General features: G+C 39.5%; 1 protein-coding gene across 6 annotated transcripts in view; it reads right to left on the bottom strand.

Annotated features, from left to right (window-relative positions):
• Positions 1-20234, bottom strand: part of sh3pxd2aa (SH3 and PX domains 2Aa) — a 165942-nt gene that overhangs the window by 95916 nt on the left and 49792 nt on the right. For all 6 annotated transcript variants that reach the window (XM_036563356.1, XM_036563351.1, XM_036563357.1 and 3 more), the window contains exons 3-4: positions 7205-7280; positions 1602-1678 (exon numbers count right to left, since the gene is read on the bottom strand). In XM_036563356.1, the coding sequence (XP_036419249.1) occupies positions 1602-1678; positions 7205-7280 (153 nt within the window). The remainder of the gene's footprint in view (positions 1-1601; positions 1679-7204; positions 7281-20234) is intronic.

Below are 20234 nucleotides of genomic sequence, written 5' to 3'. Positions count from 1 at the left end.
CTCAGCTATGAATTGGTAGACCACTTAAACTCAAAGAACAAGGCGGCCTAACTGTGATAAAATCACACATCTGGCAGTTTATTGGATGAATCTACGTGTGGTGGATGCCAGGAGAATGCTACCTACTGGAATGCTAGTGTCAAAAGTAAAGTTTGGTGGAGTGGGGATAATGGTCTGGGGCTGTTTTTCAGGGTCAGCTTTATAAAGACATAGTTTGACAAGTCTGGTGAGAAGGAACTCCAGCGGCCGGCACAGAGCCCTGACCTCATACCTACTGAACACCTTTGGGATGAACTAGAACACTGATTCTAAGTCAGGCCTTCTCGTCCAACACCAGTGACTGACCTCACAAATGCTTTTTTGACTGAATGGGCACAAATTCCCACAGACACACTCCAAAATCTTGTGGAAGGCCTTCCCTGAAGAGTGGAAGCTGTTAAAGCCACAAAGTAGAGGCCAACTCCTTATCAATGCCCACTGTTTTGGAATGGTCAGCGGTCCACATACTTTTGGCCATATAGTATATATAAATATTTACTTTCTTATTCCTTATACATTTCTGCTATAATACATTACTTGGTAGCTACTTAACTGAACCTAAATAACAGCATCTAGAATTTTTCTTTAGTTGTTTATGAAAAGTGGCATAACAAAGTAATAGCACATTCGTAGCATCATATTTTACCACTTACATTAACATATTACTTCATAAGAATCTATAAACAGAATATATAGTGCTAAAGTGCTGTGAAAATGCCATGGTGCTTGCTGCCATAATGACCAGCTTCCCAAACACCCCATCATGCTCATCTCAGTCTCTCTAGCTCCTTCAAGCAGCTGTCCTCTATCGCTGTGTGTTTGGTAACATCTGTGGCGTGTTTATGTATGTGTAAAACTGGCTATCTGCCATCAGGAAAGAAGAAGAGGGAGAGGAAAAGAGATAAGAGACTTGTGAATGAGAGAGGGAAAGAGAGAGAAAGAGTGACAGGGAGAGAGAGAAGTTGAGGGAAGTACTAAACAAAGTAGACAGTGACACTGACAGGTAATATTTACTGAGATATAAGACGAAAGATGAATAAAACCTTTATCATTTCTTAATTGCTTGTATTCTAAAGTTGGAAGACGTTGAATAATTGTTTTTTAACAACAACAAAGCATATCTGTATCTTTTCCGTTTGTTGACAAGCTCAAGTCTTCTAATAATGTTTTGTAAACAGGACACTAACTTGGCTTAAATTAAAAAGAAACCTGCACTGTCATTTTAGTAAGCACATTTACAACCTTGTTTCTAGAATTGATGTCTCCAATGTCTCTATTTTAATTTCTTTATTTAGGATAATTCTTTTTGTCTTTTTCCTTTAGATTTTTTAAGCTAAAAAAGAAAATTTAATTTGTTTAAATAGCGGTTGTGTTTGTCTTTCCTATTGTGCTTTAAAGCATCAGGAAAACAAGATAAACTCAGAATGTTAAAGGCCCTATTATAAGACCCTGTGGAACCTCGCATATGAAAAGCAGCATGTGAGTAGCAGAGACCCTGAACATGAACATGAAAAGCACACATAAGCATGTGTTTACATGAATGAACTGAGAGAGAAACTCACCCTGCAATAATCATCTATAAAGCGCAGTCTCTTCATGGCCACGTCCCGTACATGACTTCGTCGAAACAGGATTTTACCTTGATGAAGACAAACAGTTAACAAAACAAATGAACAGAAAAACAAGGCAAGTACCTTCAAATGCAACCAAATCCAAACAGAACTCTCACTTTCCATACATGCAAATGAACATCTGTGACCTCAGCTGACCTGTGGAAGCTTAATTTTATTCACAAACTAACAAAATTTGTTAACAAATCAGAAATGTGCTATACACTGAGAAGAGACGTCCACGAAGTCTTGAGAATCAAATTGCAACATTTTGCTACAAAATTTAATGAATACTGTTGACGTTTTACTAGCATGCTATCTAGTCTGGGGCTAGAAGTGCTACCGCAATATAATACAGAATAGAAAATATTAATATCTGTCTGATCTTAGATGAGCTTCCTTTGTATTTAAATTAATATGCATTATGCAATGAACAAAAAAACATTACTGGTGTAAAAGGACAACCATAGAGCTATGGGAGTGTAAATGAATAGCAATGAATGTAGAGCTCAAAGTCATTTCAATCAAAGTGTATTGTGTTGTACTCTATGACATGGTTTACTGTGCAAATGAGTCATTGATTTTAATGCCACAAAACAGCATGAGCCGTTTTATGATATTGTTTATCAATGTGGAGGTCAAAGCTTATTAAACTGGGTGTGCGACTGGGTGAGGGGAGAGAGAGAGAGCGAGAGAGCATGCAACAGTGACAATGAATAAGTGTGTGTGTGTGTGTGTGTGTGTGTGTGTGTGTGTGATTGTGTGGTGTATGTGTGTTTCTCCTAGGTTGATGGATCCATAAACCTTCGAGGTTGTATATTACTTCGAGCAGGGCCATGTGTCCCACTCATCCATCAGAGAGAGAGAGAGAGGCAGAGAAGCGGTTCTGACACTTTTGTTCATCAACTGATACCAACATTGTTTGTGCAAAGTAAAATGCAATGCTATCTTGTTCTAAGGATAATTCACTGTAAATTAAATGTACATTGTGCATTTAAAAAGTTGCTGTACAGTGCAGTTTTACAGAGATTCTAAAGGCAAGCTGTGGACTGGAAACCACTCGTTAACTCTACTCCTCACAAAGCTGGAGTGGGTAATCAGGAGTGTTGGGAAAATTCCCATTTTGGAGTAATTACTGTGGGCTAACATTGCATTTCTGAAAGTGGTTTGATGCAGCCGGCCCTCCTTGTCTCCAATAAAGAACGCATTTGCGAGGTCTAAACGTCGTAACCAAGTATACATTTGTAGTAATTTCGGGGGGTAATCTTTTACACTCTTTTACAATTGATACAGCCCTAGTTTGTTGATTATAATTGCTGTGATAACGGCTGTGATGGACTGGTGACCTGTCCAGGGTGTATCCTGCCTTCCGCCCAATGACAGCTGGGATAGGCTCCAGCACCCCACCACGACCCAGAAGGATAAGCGGTTTAGATGATGTATGTATGTAGTTAGCTACCATTAGTTTGCAGCATATTAACAGCCACGGTTATGTCACATTTACCATCTTTCTGCAGTTTTATCACTAGCTGGTAATTACAGCAGATAAATATATAAGAGAAAGCGATGAATAAGGTAATATGCAATGGGGAAATAAACAACAGAAGGCAATAAAAAAGCAGTTAGCTAACTGGAACATAGTGGTTAACTAGCTAATTGGCTGCCTTTCTCTAAGTTAGCTATTAGCTCTACTACTGCACAGTAGCAGTCATCTTAAAGCACAACTATGGTTCTGGAGGGTCAGTGTCCAGCACAGTTTGGTGGTTCCTCTTCAATTTACAGAAGAGTTGAATCAGGTGTGTTTGAGTAGGAAAATTACCAAACTGTGTTGGACACCCGCCCTCCAGGAACGGAGTTGCGCCCCCCTGCTTTAAGATGACTGCTACTGTACAGTAGTACAGCTAATAGCTAACTTAGAGAAAGGCAGCCAAAACTGTGTTGGACACCAGCCCTCCAGGACCGGAGTTGTGCACCCCTGTCTTAAAGCCTAAATTTTGTCGTTAGTCTGTCCATTTCTATAGATAACAGTTGTGCAGTATCATACAAAATATGACACAGTGTCTTTTTATAGAGGCTGATACTGGGGCTATTCAAAACACTTGACCACAGTGACTGATATCAAACATGGAACCACACTAGCAAACGAAGTAGCTAACAAGCTCAGGCTGGTAGAAAAGCAAGGATTGAAATATGCTTCTGCTAAAACCTGCTGAACTTGGCAGTGAGAAAACGAAAGAGAACTTCCAGAGCCACTTCATAAGAAGTAGAAACTGTTTACTTTATGTTTACTTAATATGCACTCCTGAAACTCTCTCTCTCACACACACACATGAAAAGCTACGCTAAACAGACGCGCTACGCTAAGCTGAAACTCTGGGAAGCAGACACAGAGGGGGCGTCGTGTTACTGTCACCGTAGAACACACACTGAGCTGGGACATGCTGAGTGTTTCCAACCCCCTGCCTGGGGCTCCTGTCTGGGTCGAAACTATCAGCACTTTCTGATCTGTTACAAAAACTATCTGGTTGGAGCGACTGCAGGGAAAGTTTGTGAAGAAATTACACAAAGTTGATCACATAAGATATGTTTGGTGGGAAAGTGCTTCTTTCGTTTTGCAAGGCTAATGTAGCTAACAAGTAGTGGAAGCTAATCTCTCACCAATTTACACTGTGCTTCAAACAACACTGAAGGGGCATTCTGGGTCTACAACTAGAGTACAACATGTTATTTGTCATGTTATGTAGTCATTTGTGGAGCATCATTATATTGCTCAGCATGATAGGTTTGACAGAATTCACATTTTTATATAATTTTCATAAATAAACCCAGCATGCATTATGCAAATATGTAACCATTGTTAGTTATTGCGGTGTCAACAAATCCTTATTGCTAGCTTAGCCACTGGCCTATAGGCTAATAAATACAACCAAGCTAGCATTAAATGTACCTCTTGTCTCGGCCATCAAACAAAATCATAAGAAAACAGCGACTTTATATTTGTTTAACACAAAATGGGCACCAGAGACACTTTTTTTCACCCTTTCAGTCAGAGAATAGAAGCCAAACTGAGGTAAGATAGGTAGATAGCCAGGCAGCTGTCTTTTAACTTGTTGCCCTCCTCATCTCATGAGGCATTTCTATTATATGATTGATCTATAAAAATGTATAGAAATGGGCAAAAGTGTATCAAAACCAAAAACCATCATGGGCTGGAGGTTAGGGAACCAGCCTTGTGACCGGAAGGTCGCCAGTTTGATTCCCTGAGCCGACAGCACGTGATTGAAGTGCCCTTGAGCAAGGCACCTAACACCCAACTGCCCCCGGGTGCCATGGATAGGACTGCTCACTGCCCCCTAATGTGTGTGCTTTCTAGAGTGTCTATGTGGTGTTTCACAGCACGGATGGGTTAAAATGCGGAGGTGAAATTTCCCCGTTGTGGGACTAATAAGGGTCCCTTAACAGTAGTAGCAGCCATAGTGAATCCTCATAGCTCCAGTGCAAAACATCATATACCAAACATGTCATAGCATTAAAGCTGACTATGTGCTCAAATCTCTAACAAAGAGGAAAATGACCAAATTAGTTACGGGTCTGTTTTCTAATTGCATGAATATTTTTGTACCTTTGTACTACCAGTATAAAAAAGTTACTTTTCATCTACTCACATAGGGTTCTTTACTTTCCACATTTTTGAATAATAATAAAGACATGAAATAACACATACGCGCAATCAGAAATATTGGCCTTCTGCCAAACAGAGCTATTTAGATTCAGACAACCTCAAAACACAGACTGGCTAAAATGCATTAATTTTGACAGACACTCCATTAATTACTTTTAATGAGGTTCACACAGTAATTAGGATGGTATAATGAATGTAGTGACATAATGACTCTTTATCCAACTCTAAATTTCACTAATGTTCTAAATGAAAACTGGGAGAATTTCATATAGGACTTTGCAATTTTTTTTTTTTAATTTTCTTTCATAAATACATTTCACACAGATGTACAGATATACTTTACTATATAAAAGGTAGCACTTAAATGCTTTAAATTTGTTTCTAAGAAAAACATTGCACACATTCAGCATTTATGCTTATGTCTTTAAGATTGTGAAAAACATATGTATCTGGTGTTTCTACATCGATGGCTAGCATTGTATCTTAGCTTATTATTTGGGGTCGGAATCACTACAGACTCCACAATATTACAATATTTGATACAGTAAGAATTGCTGTGTGTTGCAATACCCTGCAATTTATTGCCTTTGACCGCAATTAATTTCCCCAAAAGAAACTTTGTTTATTTAGTGAAGTTTACACTTTGTGCATTGACTCAACAATGGGCTTCATATGCATTAAAATAATTAAGAATTCAATAAAAACATATTGATTCTAGGGCTTTCATGTCAATTTCTATGGTTATATTATTGTGATGGGATTAAAAATCACAACATTATACCCAAACATAATAGGGGTGTCACTATATGATATGTTAATATTCTTTTTTTTTGACACAGGGGTTATGAAATGATACATGCTGGGAACTGAATACAGATAGATTTCATGCTATAAAATGTGTGATAATGGGAACGGTTTCTATAGTTCTATTTAACTCAAAATATGATGTTCCTAAAAGTGAAGATCCTTCAGGTTTTCCAAAAAAAGTGAAAAGTTAATAAGAGGGTGGCAAATAGAAAGTGAGCTTCAGCTTCATGAAATAAACACAATTCTCAGAGGCTACTTCTCCCCTCATGATTCAAGCACATGCATGTAACTAGCTACCAATTTGCACCTCTATTCAGTTGTACCTCTGTTCGTTTGTGAATTCTGTGGTTTGTAATAAATAAACAAACAAATAAATAAACAAACAAATAAATAAATAAATAAATAAAATTAAAACTTCTTTTCTAATTGTACAGAAAATGTATTGTGATCCCAAAACAACAATATGTATCATTTTGTGAAATCTGCATATCATTACACTCCTAAAATGTAATGATTAAAGAAATACAAACTACTGTTACTGGACTGTTTTACAGGCCAACTTTGCAGTCTGAAAGTTCAGACACTTGAATTATTGTGTGAATTAAAATAACTATTCTAAAAGTAATCATATGTCATGCTGTATGTAAAATGGACGTGTTCACAGGAAGACTGCGGTGGGGCTTTGGAGGTATAGTGTGACCACAGTCAGACAGTGAAAAGACTGGAGACAAGAAGAAGAGAGAGGAGCAGAGTCAGCAAGGCTTGAAAATGAGCATCATATTCTCTCTCTCTCACTCTCTCTCTCCCCTGCTGCATTATTCATCACTCTTCTCCGCTCCTCCCGATGACTGTTCGACCCACTGACAGCATGTCTGTGTGTGTGTGTGGGGGTGTGTGTGTGTTTGCGTCCAGATTAGAAAGGGATGGTCTCGGCCAGCCGCTCAGATGACTTACTGTGGACAGTACTGCTGACAGCACGCATTTGTCTGTGTGTGTGTGTGTGTGTGCACGGAGGAGAGAGGGGTGGAGAAGAGAGATAAAAAGCAAAGGATGAGCAAACTCTTACCTGGAAGAAAAGGGATGATGCGCTTTTTGGGGTCTTTCTGCCCTCCCTCGATCGGGAACTTGTCAAGAATCTGCATCTGAAAAGAGGAAATGACCTTTAAACACTTTGCAACACTAAATCACCTACTGGACACAGCGGTGTGCAAATGTCTCAGGCACCTAATCACATGTTTGAGTTGTGTCATGGCAATAAGTCTTTAAAAATCACTATATATCATCAGAATAAATGCAAAAAAACATAAATAGTAACACAAATGTCTTATTTTGGACAATGTTTGGATCCAGATTTCCACTGGACTCCAGTCATCACATGGATTTGTTAAATTCCATCATCACACTTGTTTTAACATAATGAAGTACTGATTAGGCAAACCAGGTGTTGGATGATAACTACAATAATATTAATACTGGGTTTCAACAAGGAGAGGTCTGGAAATGGTTCAGCAAACTCACTCACATACATAAAGTCACTACTCACTACTTTTTTCTAATTTTTACAGGTGCATACAACTTTTGCATCGTAATGTATATTCAAATGACTTCAAATGCTGAGCATACACTACATCTAAATGTCTTTTGCCGCCATCTTATCCTTTGCTACAAACCATCTCTATTGGTCCTTCCATCATGACATGTTCACACAAAGTAAAAGGCAGCTGTCATTTTCTAAAACTATCAAGAACAAAATTGGAAAACTTGGAGTTAAAAAAAAGTTTTGAAGTTCAAACTTTGGGAATCAATTATGTTAATAACTGTTATTTGATGATCACTTGTAGACAGCGTAGACTCAAATGTTATACACAAGACAACCAAATGTAAAGAGGTGGTTTATTCATAATTCAAAGTATTTTGAGCACAATGAGAAGTTATGATGTGGCAAACAAACAGATTTAAATAATAAATGTAATTAAATGAGAAACCTTAACTGTCCAATTACAATATTTTCTTTTTTAAATGCAAAAGATCATTAGAATATATGGACAGTTATCCAAACCAATCACGTTTAAATTTGTCAAATATTATTGTTTGTAAAAGTAAACCCTCAAAAATACCTAAATATTTGGGTCAAGCTCAGTGATCTGGTCTGTCTAAATGCATGACCAACATAACAGACATAGCCAGCTAGATAAGTTTATATTATTAGTGCAAGTCAATAGATAATGTTCCTATTTTTGATCACATGGAATTCATCAATTGTAGATAAATGGCTATTCACAGAACATTTTTGGATTTTTTTGTGTTTATTGTGTTGCGTGGTTGTATAGTCTAGTGTGCTTGTACTTCAAACGATTGGGCCATTTGTGTGGGCTGTGGACTGCAAAGGTTGGAAACCTCTGCTATAGAATATTAGCTTCATATTACATGTATCATATTACATACACATACATGTACCTGCAACAAAATTGGTTTGAAATCAATGACAATGATTCCAAACTTTTGAATGCCAGCATATATGCGAAATATGTGCAATATATAATAATGCTTTTCCACCATCAATTATTCCACTACTGAGAATTATACCACCTTACTGTATCATAAGAACTAAATTTATTTACCACTTTATAGCAACCTCAAAACTTCATAACAACAACTAACAGTGCCATATAGTGAACTGGGGCAAATCCAAACTATCATAATACTGATAATGCTGAAATACTGACAGCCTAATTTCCTCATAGCATCACTGTTTGAGATGAAGGGCCTGAAAGAAAACTATGAAGAGCTTGAAGTGCTTCCTTCTCTGACTCCAAAGCAGCACTTACCAGAAAATGCAACTCAGACTTTTTTTTTTATCAATTCAACGATGACACGTAGGTCGTGACCTCTCTGTTGCGTCTCCTAATTAGTCACTGTTTGGGTTCCTCCAAACTCCAACCCATTAATCACATCCCTCCCAGCACACACAACACCTATTCCCAACGCTAATGACTGTGTGAGGGTGTGTGTATGCGTGTGCGTGTGTGTTTGCAAAGCTCCTTTGTGAAGTAATCCTCAATCGTTGTTTAATAGAACAATGTGCTATTGAGCAAAATCCTCTGACACTTAAGATCCCATTTGGGGCCCATTATATTCATCCTCCTCTGCATAATGGTCTGTTTTGAGACATTACAGCTGAGTTTCAGACAAGATGGCAGCTCTGGACGGGACAGAACGAGAGAGAGAGACAAAGAGAGATAAACTGGTCTTGGACAAAATGCTAGTTTTGGTCATTAAAGATAAGGAACGGTGATGTGTTGTTTAGTGATGTGCACGGGTAGCTGAGTACTCGGTTAGCTGTTTTACATGTCAGTAGTTGAATACTAGTTGTTTTGCTGCGTCAGGGACAAAAACCCAGGCCCACAGTTCTGGGAAACCAAGTAAAGTTTTAACAGGATGTTTGCTATTAAGTATATTTTCTTTTATACTTTGCTACTACAAAAAACCTTAATGTGCTGCCAAGAACATGTTCTCAGGGAAGCGATTAAGAAGCCAGACAGTCATATGCAAATGTTTAAACATCTCTGGTCAAATTACATGTGTTGTTGATTTTCTAAGTGAAAATAAGTTAACACATCCTCTAAAGAACTTAAGTGTGGCATTTTCTGCAGATTGTACTGCATACTTTCTATATATTTGCTGAGTTTAGCATATTGGGAAAAAAAATAAGACATACAATATAAAATGTGTCATAACTTCTGCACAGGCCACATTTTATGGTTTATTCTTTTCCCAATACGTTGAATATAGTAAATAAACAGTAACTCTGCACGAAAATATGGAGAGGTTTGTACTTTTTAGAGGATGTATTATTTTTTGTATTACAACTAAAATCTTTATTTTAACCAATGAACGCCTAATTTGACTAAGGGCACCCAAACCTTTGCATATGACCGCCTAGTGCTGCTGTAAATAGCCTAATCTCTAGAGCTTGTGGTAGACAGATCTAATCAATAAAAATTCGTCCAAAATCTTTGACCATATTTGGCTGAAAAAAATTTCAGTGGCTGAAATTTTGGTGCATGCCTATTCTCAACGTTACTTCAACACACTACCATGTTGGTTGGTCATCTATTAAAAAGAAAAATAACTGTATGAATCAGAATCACCTACTGCTGCACTGGTTAGTGCTAGTGTTAGTGCCAGCCCATTAGCTCATTCGCATCAGCCTCCATTACTCAAGAACAGTGATCAAAAAATTGTGGCTATTTCTGAATAATGAAACATGTTTTCAAATGTTCACCTCGGTGTGCTGTTAAATGTTTAAAGCCAGTAAACTACTTTATCACATTTCTGTATTATGACTCTTTAAAATCAAGTGAAAAGTATGTTTTTCTTTCTTTTTTTTCCTCACAGATAACCAAATATCAGTTCATTAATTCTTACTCGAATATCAGAATTAGTCAGAATGCAAATCCCTCATGTATCCTCAGATTCGTTCTGCTCAGCTGACTTGTTGAGTTACAGCAATACAGTGTATTTGCTTTCAACACAACTCAAATCTGCTGTAAATCTAGAGGAAGTCTGCATACAACACTTCAGATTGCTTAACACATACACATATCTGTGGAACATAGTATAAACAGGTGGGGTCAAGCATGTATACGAAAGTAAACGGCCTGAAACCGTATTAAACATACCCTACATAAGAATCTGGCTCTGTTTAAACCGAGAGACTGACCGGTAATGTTGATTATTAAATGATCAAAAACTAAAAGTTTACAAAATTACTGGAATTTACAACAATGAGCTACTGAAAGCTTTTTATTCTTAAGATCTAAAGTCAAATTTACCACCAGCCCAAGTTTAAATGAACAGAAATGCCCTGACCAGGGCTGGCTTTGGCTCAGTGTGCCACAGTAGCTCTGCAAAGTGTCCTCACCGCACTTCTCTATTTCCACACTCATGTGTGATTTCCTCACACTGCCAGCATCACACTTTCTCTCGGAGAACACAGATGAAATTACTTATTGCTTATTGCTCTTAGTGCTTTCTTAGTTTGCTTTCAATATGGTACTGTTATCGTCTTCTCATAAGGTGCTCTGCAATACTATTCTTAGCTGTCTGCTTCATATTTTAGTAGACCTATCTAGTGGAACCAATTGCCGACTGCACTCTCATCTATTATTCAAAAACATTTCTCAACTTGAAAGCTAAACCCGCCTATTCAAACAAGAACTGTTGTTTTTTTCTAAATGAAAGAAAATTAACTGAACATTTTTTACACAAATAGCATTGGTTGAACAATTTTTTGTCAGTTAAATGTACATCCATATGTGACAGTTAAGAAATGTTTAAAAGCAGGAGGCTGTAGGCAGCAGAATCAGTGACAACACCCAAAAATAGACGAGGTGGTAAAGATGAATCGCAGTGGTAGAATTGTGGCCAAACAAAGGGATGAAGTTACAAATGGCCTTCAAAGTCAAAGACTTTCATGTGGCATTATGGGATTCTAATGTTCTTTCACTTAGCTTTTAATGGTGCCTTGGGGCACCAAAGTGGCATTCAAAGCCCAAACCAAACACTAAACAAAGGCAAAAACAGCCCAGCACCCCAGTATACCGGTCATTATGAGCACCTGAAGCAAGCATGGAAATTTGTGAAGTCCAGTGGAGTAGAATGCTTAGCTGTGTCATATGAGCAAGGCTGGGAGAGAGCGGGAGTGCAGGAGAGAGAGAAAGAGAGAGAAAAAGAGAGAGAGAGAGACAGAGAGAGAGAAAGTGTATGTGTGTTATATATCTAACCGTATAAATTATTCATGGCAAAAATACACTGGTCTGCCTGGGCTGAAAAGTGCATGAAGACAGCCAGAGAAGGAAGGAGAGAGCGCTAGAAGAACAACAGGAGAAAATGCTGAGGGAGACTAATTATGAAGGCCTCTCACTCTTTCTCTTCTCACTCTGCCTGTTTTATTGTTTGTTCACCTGGTTCCACTGGGTCAAACAAGAGATGCCAGATGTGTGGTCTGCTCACTTTCACTCTCTAACACACACATACACACTTTTTTTCCTTCCTGCTTGCCTTGCTAAACTGCCCTTTCAGAAAATACATACAAATGCAAAAACTAATATAAATAAATTAAATACAAAAAAATAATTTGGGTTTTGCCCTTGGACCACAAATGGAGTAAGTGAAATCTGAAGGACTGTGAAACTGAGAACACGCACACAACACTTGTGTCAAGTACAATGTCAGGATGTGGAGTAATACATATGTTTCCTATACCTGTACTCATGTTTTATAATATAATAATACAGTACACCCCATGTATGTTATGTCTGTATCTAATAACGTCTCATACAGGTGTACTTGTATAACACACACACACACACACACACACACACACACACGCACATACATACATATATCATCCAATCGTGTGGCAGCAGTGCAGCGCATAAAGTCACATAAAGTCATGCACATATGGGCCAGCAGCTTCAGGTAATGTTCACATCAACCATCAGAATGGGGAAAACGTGTTCTTGTGTTTTTGACTGTGGCATGACGGTTGGTGCCAACCAGGCTTATTTGAGTATTTCTATAACTGCTGATCTCCTGGGATTTTCCCGCACAACAGTCTCTAGAGTTAGAGTTACAATAGTACAATCAGTGGCAGTTCTGCAGATGGAAACGCCTTGTTGATATGAGAGGTCAACAGAAAATGGCCAGATTCAAGCTGACAGAAAGGCTACAGTAACTCAGACAACCACTCTGTACAATTACGGTGAGCAGAAAAGTATCTCAGAATGCACAGCACGTTGAATCTTGAGGTGGATGGGCTACAACAGCAGAAGATCATGTTGAGTTCAGCCAAGAACAGGAAGCTGAGGCTGCAGTGGGCACACACTGTAAAAAGCAGCCTGGTCTTATGAATCTGAAAATTCTGTACATAGTACATAGATGGTAGGGTCAGAGTTTGGTGCCAACAGCGTGAATCCATGGACCCAACCTGCCTTCTGTCAACAGTCCAGGCTGGTGGAGGTGGTGTAATGGTGTGGGGAATGTTTTCTTGGCACACTTTGGGCCCATTAATACCACTCAATTATTGCTTAAATGTCACAGCCTTTTGAGTATTGTCGCTGACCATGTGCATCCCCTCATGGCCGCAATTTACCTATCTTCCAGCATGATAATGCACCATGTCACAAAATAAAAGTCTCAAACTGGTTTCATGAACATGACAATGGGCTCAGTGCTCTTTAGTGTTCTTCCAAGTCACCAGATCTTAATCCAACAGAACAACTTTGGGATGTGCATAATCATCACAACATAGACCAGACATCTTGTGAAATCCATGGCACAGTGAGAGAATTGAGTTTTGAGATCAAAGAGAAACCCTAATCAATATTTTAATATATATATATATATATATATATATATATGTGCAAATTTTGAAATCTGAATGGATTTTTTTTTTGCTCTTTTAGTTTAAAAATGAAACACTATTTTTGGAAAAAGCACTTTATAGTGAGGAACATATTCTTGGTTCTGATGTTGTTTGTTAGTCTTTCTCTGCTTTTTCTGTGCAATCAGGACATTTTATTCTGAAAATATACAAAAACAAACATTCACATACAACATAAATGAGTATATTTAAAAAAAAGCTCTAAAAACCTGTACTAAAACCTGACAACCTAAACTAAATACTCAATAACTCCTTAAAAAAACATAAAACCTCTTATTCACCGTATTTGATTCTGTAAGATCTCATTTTTATTTAGTTGATAACTGACCTCTACTCTGTATCATGGTAGCACACTTGGCTCTAGATTAAGACTCAGAGTCTGTTTTCACCATATTCACTGTAATACCCACTCAAAGCTTTCCAAACACTGTGGAGTAGTCCAAACACACCAGGAGGTGGCGGGACTACAGCTCAGTAGGGGGAGAGAGAGAGGGAGAAAGAGAGAGAGAGAGAGAGGCAGAGAGAAAGAGAGGCAGATTTTAAACTCAGACTCTCTCTCTCGCTTTCTCTCCTGCCCCCCACACTCCTCTCTGGGAATTCTTTTCTCATCTCCCTCACTGCTTCTCATTCTCTCTCTCTCCCACCTGCTCTCTCCCAAGAAAACCATTTCCTCTCCAGCTTTCCCCTATAAAAACTGACAACTCTGAGGGAGGGAGGGAGGGAAAGATGGATAGACAGATGAAGGGAGGGATGGATGGATGTATGGAGGGATGGATAGACGGAGGGATGGATGGATGGATGGATGGATGGAGGGGGTAGGGTAGGGACAGATAGATAAACAGACAGATCCCTACATCTCTGAGATTTTATTGATTCCCAAGAGGAAATTTGAGATTGAGAGTGAGAGTGAGAGAGAAAGAGAAAGAGAGAGAGAGAGAGAGAGAGAGAGAGAGAGAGAAAGAGAGAGAGATGAGATGAGGAAGAAGAAGACTCACTCATAAGGACATCAACTTTTAGAGAGGAGCTCTGGAGGAAAGAAAGAAAGAAAGAAAAAAAGAAAGTTTCCTAAAGATGAGAAAGACAAGGGACAGCAAAGTGACAGAGAAAAGAAATGCAAGGAGAAAACAAAACGGAAAGGAGAGAGAAATAATGTGGGAAGGAGAGAGAGAGAGAGAGAGAGAGAGAGAGAGAGAGGGAGAAGGAGAAAGTGAGAGAGCGAGTTGGCTCACTTCACAGCAGTAAAGGTACCTGAGAGACTTCCCAAGTCTCCATAGCAACAGAGGGCGGGCAGAGAAAAGAGGGAAGTGCTGTGATTGGCTGTGATGGACTGTGTGCCAAGAGTGTGACTGAGAAGGATATGGAAAGGTTCTGCATCTCCTGATCGTCTCTTTCTCTCTCTCTCTCTCTCTCTCTCTCTCTTTCTCTCTGTCTCACACACACACACACACACACACACACACACACACAGTGAATATCAATACGACAAGCTGAGCTCAAAGCCTGAGCCAGAACACCGACTGTCACTAACCTGTCTTACCTCAGTTGGTCAGGTGAGTTTGATTTTGTCCTTCAGACCGTGTGTCTACACACACACTGGAATGAGCCACCACATCTCATCCACTTTCATGTCTATAAATAGACACAATAGTCCATGTATGCAACGTGAACAGGCCCCTTGCCACAGGGGGGGCAACAGGGGGCATCACCTCCTCAACAATGTCTTCCTGCCCCCGCAGTATGATATTGAACATTTTAGTTTACTTGCACCTTGACAAATAGCTAGATTAGCTCCCTGAATTTTTTACCAGCAGGAAATCACCAGGACCTTCCAGGTCTTCAGAGAAGGCCTAATGATTTTTGTGAAATAAAAAACACGTCTTTAATGTTTAGTTCAACTCTGTAAGTACTGTAGTAATTTAATTGTAAAGTTTTGGTTGGAAACAAATGGGTTACATTCTTGAAATGGCCCATAGAAAACTGCCCAGTCAGACTTTTTTTCCTTTGTGGTATCTATGTTGATAAAACCAAGCAAGCTCTCACATTGGTTAAGACTTTAGGAGCTGAACTGATGGCCTAATGTGTCAGATTAACCACTAACATAATTAGGAAATGACAGTGGAATTAACCAATCATGTTTTGATTTACAATGGTTGGGTGGGACCAATTTCGTGAGAAAAAAATGTATATTAATTTTTTTTTTATATTTTTGAATAGCCCAATTTTCTGTGGGGCATTTGAAGAATGTAAGCCTTTTGCTTGCCCAATGCATTTCAGTCAGATGACAGAAATGGAAAACAGTGGCAGAAGCTCTATAATAAGAGTCTTCACTGAAAGCGTTACTGTAAAACTGCTACACACAAGGCAAAATATATGTTGGTAAAATGTCTTACAAGTTTCAAATGTCTGAGTTTAAAAACATTCATGTGAATTGGTGCTAGCATAGTGCTAACACACTATTAGAATCCCATAGAGGTGCTAATAGGAAATGGCATTATTGCAGTTTTTTTTCTTGTTTTGACATTTATGGCCCAAACTCTTCTTCAAAGTTCTATACTTTACTAGTTCAAATAATACTAATATTCTAAGCATAGAATAATTATTGGAATATTTTAATTTAAAATATCTAGTCATAAGAGTAGGATCTGGATCTGTGGCAGACTGCATTGCCTATTAAACTCATCAAAAATCCAAAATCCAAGGTATGTGGCTAAATTAGCTTTCTAAGTCTGGCTAGCAAACAAAGTCTTTCCTCACCATTGTGTTTGCTATAGTGTAGTGGGTAACACCTCTGCCCTCCACCCTGTAGACTGGGGTTCAATCCAGGTCTGGGCAAGTACCACACACTATACCAATGAGAGTCCTTAGGTAAGATTCCTAACACTACCATTACCTCTGCCTATGTGATGATGCTGTGGTCTGTCACTGTGGTAGCACCCCTCAGATTTCTGTGTGATTTCGATTCAGCCCACCTGGGTATTTGCAAAGTATGTTTCATTCAAATTATGACGGCCCCTGTCAGAATTTCATACACCCCCCCAATCCATTCTGCCCTGGCAACAGCCCTGAATGTGAATGAGACAGGTCAGTCAAAACTGAAGAGGACAGGAGGATGAAAGAAACAGTGAAAGGGAAAATGATGAGTAGATGAAGAGAAAGTAGTTTAGTTCTTTTTTTTTCTGAGGACACTGTTGTGAATCTACAAAAAGAGCGGACAAGATGTCCCCTCAGCAAGCCTTAGTGCAGAGCCGCACCATGGGACCCATGTGGCAGTAAGAGAAGAGTTTCTCAGTTGATGCCATAAAAAAAGCTACCGTGAAACATGTCAAAAACTGCAGCTCGGCAAGGGAGCCCAGCCAAGCTGTGAGGTGTTTGGCTCAAAGCAAGAGAGAGCCTTAAAGCTCGACATGAGGCCTGTCAAGGAGCTGCATCAGGAGGCCCCCTCTGGGGATGTGTGAAAGCAAAGCCAGAAAGTATGGAATGTCTCACAGAATGTATATTGTAGCAGGTGGGCACATGAAGCTCCATCACACAGCTTCTTCAGAGGGAATCGTTCTGCAGTCAAAGAGATGAAACAATTCAAATTGAGATGTAGGATAGAAATACTGATGGCTCTGATGTAGCTTCACCAGGGAGCCTAAGCCAGTACCGACAATGTTATAACTAACAGGGACTGAAAGTTAACTTGTTAGCTCGATGATGGAGCTGCGTCAGGGGGCCTAGTCTGAAGAGTCAGGAGAGTCGACACTGCAAACAGTACAGCGTGAACACAAAGAGCCCTATCAAAGAGCTCCATGAGGGGGCCTAGAGTGCATATTTAATGTCTTTCCTTCACATCTGTATTTGTCTCATGACCCAAGTTTAAACAGCAGATCATGTGACACCAGTGAATGTTTACTGATTGGTCTCGTGTTGCATGATGTCCTTAACCACCAATTACAGCAGCTGTTTTTGTACAAACCACCCAAGAACTGGGAGACTTCTTCTCTGCCATCCAGCAGCACGCAAACCCACATTCATGTCAAAAAATGCTTCAGTTTAATTGGCTTTGTCACATAAACTTCTTTCTTAAGGGATCTTGTATCAGCTTTAACTGTTTACATAGTGCCTTCCTCAAGTTCAGCTAAGGAGAAGGATTCAGTCGAGGGAAATGTTCTTAAGTTGTCAGAGAGAAGCTACTGTAGCCACTTACTGCCACAGAGAATACGTGCCTCCTGGATAAATCTTAATCCACTCTTTATCGCAGAGAAACTTAATGACCAAAAACAAAAAATCAAAGGCTTCCTCTGAGAGTGTCGTGCCACTTAACATTATGGTGTTAGGCAGATGGAGATAGAATTTAAGATACTGCATCTGAAAGTGGTTCTCATATACTGAACTGGGATCAGTCTGCCTTTACAGAATAGAAACCTTTCGTGTTATAACTGAAATGGCAAAACTGGTCTCAGTTTAGCTTGTAATGTGTGTATTATTTGTTTTGTGTCTTCATGGTTATGTAAAATGTTTAAAACACTATTAGCTACTCCGTTTGAAAGTTTCTGGTGGTACCCAAGAGCCAGCTTAAGAACTAGTCACGATCAGCCTCAGTGTTGTCTGATTGTATCAAAAGCATAAGTTTCTGCTATCAAAGCAACAGTTTGACAAAAAAGTCAGACTTCTGCATTGTTGTGGCAGAAACTGACTAGGCCGTGAGCCAGGGCACTTCTCAAAGCGTAACCAGAGTTTGACTAGGCTGCGAGTTGGGACACTTCTCACTGCCATAGCTGAGACTGACTAAGCCGCAAGCCAGGACACCTCTCACCACGGTAGTGAAGTTTAACAAGGGCGCAAGCCGGGACTCTTCTCACTGCAGTGGGGGGTTAGACTAGGCCGCAAGCCAGGACACTTCTCAAAGCGGTACCAGAGTTTGACTAGGCTGCGAGTCGGGACACTTCTCACTGAGGTAGCTGACACTGACTAAGCCAGGAAATTTCTCAAAATGGTAGTGAAGTTTAACAAGGGCACAAGCTGGGGCATTTCTCACTGCAGTAGTGGAGTTGGACTAGGCCGTAAGCTGGGACACTTGTCACCACAATGGCGGTGTTTGACTGGGCCGCAAGCCAGGACACTGCTCACCGTGGTAGCAAAGACTGACTAGGCCATGAGGCGGGACACTTCTTACCACAGTAGCAAAGTTTAACAAGGACAGAAGCCGGGACACTTCCTACTGCAGTAGTAGCATTTGATTAGACCGCAAAACGGGACGCTTCTTACCATGGTAGCATAGTTTGTGTAGGCCGCAAGCTGGGACATGTCTCCCCACAGTGGTGGAGTTTGACTAGACTGTGAACCAGGACACTTCTCACCGTAGTAGTGGAGTTTAACAAGGCTTTGAGCCAGGACACTTCTCACCACGGAAGCGAGGACTGACTAGGCTGCGAGCCGGGGATTTTGCATTGTGACAATGCAACACCAAGTTGAGCTGAAGCCTTGCATTCTCGTGCTTTTATTTTGACTTTATTCAATTTAAAGTAACCACCAAAGCTCTCCTTTAATCTTCATAAATTTCCAGCATCACCATTTATCACCATGGCAACATTTCCCTGGCTGCATGCCACCATCAGCTGTGTAACACTGCAGTTTAAATCAACTCTGCAATAATGCACAGAAGGATATTATCCCCCAAACACTACATGTAAACACAGCATAATCCTGCTCAAGTGTATGTGCAGATTGTGGAAACTTAGCAGAGCTGAGCTAAGCAAGTTCCTTGTGTAGGTTGTAGCATAGCTATAGTGAGCTAGGTAGGCAGTAAAATTGACTGATGGAGAAAATTAAGTTTACAATGTGGAAAGATTGTTGAGAAAATCTTAAAGCATTCACCCCACACAACTACTCCAGTGCTGTAAAAGGCAGAACTCTGGTTAATTAGGTATTCTGTCAGCTGTTGTAGTAACTAGGTAGTTAAATGTAAGATCAGCAATTGTATATTGTTTTTAAATAGCCAATATCATACAAAAACTTTCTTTTTAATTAGAGTTTGATGTGGTACGTAAACATTACTAAAGTTTCAAAACACATCATCCACTCCCCAGACTATACAGTCCGTATATGAAAACCAAGCTGCAAAAACAGCCAGTTCTGAATTCATTGTTTTCATGAGGTCATATGTCTGCTTATACAGCCTACAAGAGTTTAGCCCTGCCTTTTCACACGGTTATAAGTTATAAGGAATATTTCAGCATTGACTGCTTTTTGAATGAGGCACAATACAGAGCAGCCAATCACCTTTGTTGTATTTACATGTAACAAAACAATCTGTTGAATTCTATGGGATAATAGAAAATAGTCATGTAATCATGTAATGGGCAAGTTTTGCTACATAAAACAAAACACATATCATAAGTGGACATCAAGGGGACATAAGGGGACATAATTCCATGAACCTTCAAGTCAAGTCAAGTGGTCCTGAATGTAACTAGTATACAGTGGAACTATATATATTTAAAACTGTACAAAAAGATTGGGGTCTTTAACCACTGACTACATGTGGGTAAAGAGAGAATTGATTACACGCAGGGAAAATTGATTACGAATGGTTACAGTGTGCATAACATCTGTCGGGTTTCAGTTCAGTGCAGATGGTTCAGCTCAGGAAAGCTGATCAGTGTAA

Source organism: Colossoma macropomum, unplaced genomic scaffold, assembly GCF_904425465.1.
Source record: "Colossoma macropomum unplaced genomic scaffold, Colossoma_macropomum, whole genome shotgun sequence".
Classification (NCBI taxonomy): Eukaryota; Metazoa; Chordata; class Actinopteri; order Characiformes; family Serrasalmidae; genus Colossoma; species Colossoma macropomum.
The sequence above is the reverse complement of the archived record's forward strand: the minus strand, read 5'-3'. Positions and strand labels throughout refer to the sequence as shown.